General features: G+C 42.0%; 1 protein-coding gene across 1 annotated transcript in view; it reads left to right on the top strand.

The window, feature by feature from the left end:
• LOC119409566 (acidic amino acid decarboxylase GADL1) overlaps positions 1-5,630 on the top strand; it is a 22,905-nt gene that overhangs the window by 12,632 nt on the left and 4,643 nt on the right. Inside the window, exons 8-9 of the mRNA XM_037676467.1 lie at positions 3,985-4,066; positions 4,179-4,378. Coding sequence (XP_037532395.1) covers positions 3,985-4,066; positions 4,179-4,378 — 282 coding nt within the window. The remainder of the gene's footprint in view (positions 1-3,984; positions 4,067-4,178; positions 4,379-5,630) is intronic.

Genomic DNA, 5,630 nt, shown 5'->3' with positions numbered 1-5,630 from the left:
TCCCACAATGTTCTTAAGGTCAAGGGTTTTGACCTTAGGCTTAGTCTGACATCAGGTTAGGTTCACTACACAGTCGTCCTCCAATGCAAGAGTTGGGGTTTCGAATCCACCAGCAGTCACTTGTCGAAGTGTCCCTGGGCAAGACACTGAACCCCTCATAGCCTCTGATGTTTGTCCCATCAGTGTATGAATGTGATAAAGCTCTGATTAGTCTCTTTAGAATGATTTGTTCAATTATCTGTGCAGAGATCTAGTATAGAGCTGTATGAATGGGTAAATGAGGCACAGATTGTTGTGTAAAGCATTTTGAGTATCTTGAAATAAGATAGAAAGGCGCTATATAAGTACAGTCCATAAACCATATGTGTGTGTGTGTTTGCGTGTGTGCGTGTGTGTGTGTGGTAAGAAAGAGCTTCCAGATGACTGGGTTACTACAGCAACAGTAATTAAGAGAGACAGGTAGGAAGGTACTTGGTGTGTCATCTGGGCAGATGATAAAAAAAACCTGGTGGTGGAATAGTGAAGTGCAGGAAGATATTCAAAGAAAGAGGTTAACCAAAAAGAAATATGATGGTGATAAGACTGAAGAGAGGAGACAGGAATATAATGTGATGCAATGTAGAGCAAAGGGGGAGATAGCACATGCAAAGCAGAAGGCATATGATAAGTTGTGTGGGAGGCCGGACACTAAAGAGGGTGAGAAGGACTTGTACCGATTGGCAAGACAATTCAGTTCAGTTTATTTATATAGCACCAAGTCACAACAGAAGTCATCAGGGCACTGAACAGAAACATTTGTATATATATAAATAATAATTTAACATTATTCATCTGAGGAGCAGACTGCTTTGAATTTAACTCCATCACAGAACTCTCATCTTGAGCAAGCATGAAGGCGACAGTGGAAAGGAAAAACTCCCTCATGAGGAAGAAACCTTTAGCAGAACCGGGCTCGGGACAAGCGGCCATCTGCTTCGACTAGCTGGGTTTGAGAGGAACAGATACACAATGGCAGGTCAAGAATCACATGCTAAGATAGAAATAAATTCAAATGAAAACTATTCAATTTTAGCAAATCATTTAAGGAAATGAGGTCAATTTGTCCTCTAGTAGTCTAAGCCTATGGTAGCATAACAAGCTAACCCTAACTATAGGATTTATCAAAAAGTAAGTTCTTAAGCCCAGTCTTATAAGTGGACAATGTGTCAACCTCACGGACAGAAACTGGAAGTTGGTTCCATTAGAGAGGAGCCTAATAACTGAAAGATCTTCCTCCCATTCTGCTTTTGGAAACTCTAGAAATGGCAAGTAAGCCTGCAGTCTGAGAGCGAAGTGCTCTGTTAAGAAAATATGGAACAATAAGATCTCGAGACAGAAGGATCAGGCTGGAAAGGATGTGCAGCAGGTTAGGCTTGTTAAAGATAGGAATGGTAATATTCTAACAGTTAAATTCAGTTTATTTATATAGCGCAAAGTCACAACAGAAGTTGTCTCAGGGCACTGAACAGAAACATTCACATGCATAAAAAGCCAATTAGTAAAAGTTGTCTAAGGAAGTCAGCAGACTGCATTGAATCTTCACTTCATCACAGTCTCCCATGACCCATATCAAGTGAGGAGTGTGACGGGAAGATCATAGGCGTAGCCAGGATTTTATGAGGGGCGGTTCGTTTGAAGAAAAAGTGGACCTGTAGGACTACTCTGATTGGTTCATTGGCGGTGGTACACATAACTTCAAATGTGTAAACAAGCTAATTAGCTAGCTAGTTAAAACACTGCTGTGTGAGGTAAATCTGTGTTACCAAATAGGCGGTTGTGAGTGGAGAAAGAGCAACACACTGAGAGGGGAATAGCGTGTGTGTCCAGTCTTCTATTCAGAACTCATCCCAGACACGAACGAACACTTCGGTACTCCCGAGTCCCGCCCGAACATACACAAAAAAAAAAAAAAAACACCGAAGAAGAATGAAAGACGTCATCCTCTTAAAGGCACAGTACCACTCCTTAACTCTAACAACATAAATGCAAACTAAGCCCGCAAATAATAACATTACTTCAATTGCAAAAATAACTCATCTTTTTACTTTGCTTTGTTAGACATTGTTTTTTATGAATGAAATTACTTCACCTCGCAGTTCTATATCTCGCGGGAGTTGTAGGTGGGACTTCATTGGCAAAGTGGGCGGTTCGTTCGAACCCCCCGAACCCCCCCTGGCTACGCGCATGAAGATGGACAGAGTACTTTGAAAAGCTAATAAATTAAGAGAATAAAAGAGAAAGAAGAGTAGAGGTCATAGAAACTGTGGACCAGGAAGTGGGAAAGATTAGTGAGGGTGAAGTCCAGAAAGCTCTGAAAACAATGAAGAAAAGGAAGGCAGTAGGACCTGATCACATCCAAGTGGAGGTTTGGAAATGTCTTGGAGAGATGGTTTTTGACTCAAATATTCAATGATATATTTGAGGGTGATAAAATGTCTGAGGAATGGAGAAGAATTGTGCTGGTGTCCATTTTTAAGAACAAGGGTGATGTACAGAGTTCTAGCAACTAAAGGGAAATTAAGTTGATGAGCCACACGATGAAGATCTGGGAGAGAGTTGTGGAAGCAAGACTTAGATGAGAGGTCACCATTTGTAAGCAGCAGTATGGTTTCATGCCAAGAAAGAGCACCACAGATGTCATCTTTGCTTTGAGGATGCTGATGGAGAAGTTCGGAGAGGGTCAGAAAGAACTCCATTGTGTCTTTGTGGATTTAGAAAAAACATATGACATGGTGCTGAGGGAGGAGGTGTGGTATAGCATGAGGAAATCTGGAGTGACAGAGAAGTATGTTAGACTGGTACAGGACATGTATAAGGACAGCAGGACATTGGTGAGATGTGCTGTAGGAGTGACAAATAGCTTCAAGGTGGAGGTGGGAGTGCATCAAGGATCAGCTCTGAGCCCCTTCTTGCTTTCTTTGGTGATAGACCGACAAACAGATGAGGTCAAGCAGGCTTCCCCATGGACTATGATGTATGCAGATGACATTGTGATCTGTGGTGAGAACAAGGAACAGATGGCAGAGAACTTGGAGAGGTGGAGGTATGTAATTGAAAGAAGGAATGAAAGTCAGCTGTAGTAAGACAAGAGTACATGTGTGTGAATGAGAGGGAGGCCGGTGGAACAGTGAGACTACAAGGAGCAGAGGTCACAAAAGTTCAGGACTTCAAGGGCATGGGGTCCACTGTCCAGGAAAATGGGGAATGTGGTAAAGAAGTGAAAACAAGAGTCCAGGCAGGATGGAGTGGATGGACAAAAGTTTCAGGAGTGATTTATGACAAAAGTGTGTCAGCAAAGGTCAAAGGAAAAGTTTACAAGACAGTGGTGAGACCAGCTGTGTTGTATGGTCTGGAGACAGACACATGGACAAAAAGACAGGAGACAGAACTGGAAGTGGCAGAAATGAAGATGTTGAGGTTCTTCTTAGGAGTGACAAGGATGGATAAGATTAGGAATGAGATCATCAGAGGTACAGCACAGGTTGAACACCTGGGAGATAAAGTTAGAGAGACCAGACTGAGATGGTTTGGACATGTCCAGATGAGGGACAGTGGTTTGGACATGTCCAGAGGAGGGTAGAAGGATGTTAAAAATGCAGCTGCCAGGAAAAAAAACAACAAAGAGGAGATATATGGATGCAGTTAGAGAGGACATGGAGGTAGTTGGAGTGAGGACAGAGGATGCAGAGGACAGAGTGAGGTGGAGGAGGATGACTCACTGTGGAGACCCTGAAGAGGGAAAAACCAAAAGAAGAAGAAATGTAAATATATCGGTGAATACACATTTACAGTTCATATTATTTTCAAGGCTAACTATTTTTCTTTTACTGACATAAATGGGCTTCCATAACCACAACTGCACTGACTCAAAAAATATTTAATCTTTCAATACACTGTTTCTGAATAAGTGAAAATGTTAGTAACTGTGTTTGTTTGTTTGATAAGAGTCAATTCAGTGGCCTGGAACCCTCATAAAATGCTGATGGCCACTCTTCAGTGCTCAGCTTTTCTGGTCAGAGACAAAAGTGTAAGAAAACATTACTCAGCTCATGAAGATCAACAACAAATCAAAAGTATTTATTTGTGGCATCATTTACAGCTGTTAATAAGACAATTTTTTTTTTTTTTTTTACTTTCAGAGCCTCCTCCAGCGCTGCCACTCTGCTCAGGCCTCCTACCTCTTCCAGCAGGACAAGTTCTACGATGTGAGCTACGACACAGGGGACAAGTCAGTCCAGTGCAGCAGGAAGCCCGACGCCTTCAAGCTGTGGCTCATGTGGAAGGCTTTAGGGACCAATGAGCTGGAGCAGAGGGTGAACAGAGCCCTCACCATGGCCAGGTCAGTACCAGGAAATTTATATGAACATGAAGGTTAAGCTTCGCTGACATGCCTCTAAGACACCAATCAAGGTTGGAAAAGTGCCATAATGGTTGACCTATACAAGGAGAAGCTGACTTAACAGATCTGTGGTGTGATGATGACAAATGGTCTGTGTGACCAGCCAATACATGCAACATGCACTAAATGTGTAGCGCTCAACAGAACACCTTGTACTTCATGCTACTTTTGATTCTGCATCAGCAGCTTCATTAATGAATTTGCACATTTTTGCAGAATGTGAGCTGCTTGATTGTTGATGTCTGAATGAGTAAAAGCAGCCTAAAGAGGGGTTCATCTTTGTGGCCACATCGCCAACTGTTTTGTAAAAAAATACTTGTGGCATGATCAAGGGCTATTGCTAAATTATAGCTATTCTTCAGCCATACATCAGTCATCCCGCAAGGGAGGTAGTCACAGGACCAAGTTGATGAGTATGTGTGAAGTTGGGGTGGTGTGGATTTATCTCACTGGTCTGTGACTGATGGAGACTAGTTAGTGTATGGTATTCATTTGGGAATATCCAAAATGTCTTAGAACCTTTGCAGGGATTTTCAATAACCTCTTGTGAGTTGCAGAGTCTTGCAGTCTTGTTGCTTGAATTTTGAACGTTAAAAAATTTTGTACAACTAATTTTTCCTCAGAATTGTCACAGAGTGTTTGCAGCTGTCTCAAACCCTTCTGGGAACCTTTTCAATTTAGTTTCTGTAATTATAGAGCATTTGAGCTGCATTATTGTGAATTACCACTTCTTATCCTGAAACATGCTCAATAATCCAGGTAGAAAAATCCAAAAAAGTTAAATCTGGTCTTCTGGGCATTCAAAAAAACAAAACAAAGCAAAACAACAAAAAAATATAGAAACATTTCGTCTCTCATCCAAAAGACTTCCTCACTCTGAGGTGCTGTATTCAGCTCAGTCTCTTAAATAGCACCCTCTTGCAGTGGATCAACCAGTTTGCTGCTGACAACCAAAACCAGCTGATCACATGCTCAAGAAGGACCATCAGCCTAACAATGGATCATTAGCACACTGATGGCTGTTTATTATTCACAGAGGGCTGAGTGATACTAGCAATCACAGCATTGTAAGAGGGGGACAGTTGAACCCGGAGGCCTCCACCCCTGTTTAATGATGGACGGTTTCTTTTCACAAAGATGGCCTCCTTTACTCCTCTCTCAAACCATCGTTCCTCTCTGTCCAGGATGTGAA

Source organism: Nematolebias whitei, chromosome 5 (genome assembly GCF_014905685.2).
Source record: "Nematolebias whitei isolate Nwh7 chromosome 5, NemWhi1, whole genome shotgun sequence".
Lineage (NCBI taxonomy): Eukaryota > Metazoa > Chordata > Actinopteri > Cyprinodontiformes > Rivulidae > Nematolebias > Nematolebias whitei.
This window is presented reverse-complemented; position numbering and strand designations above follow the sequence as displayed.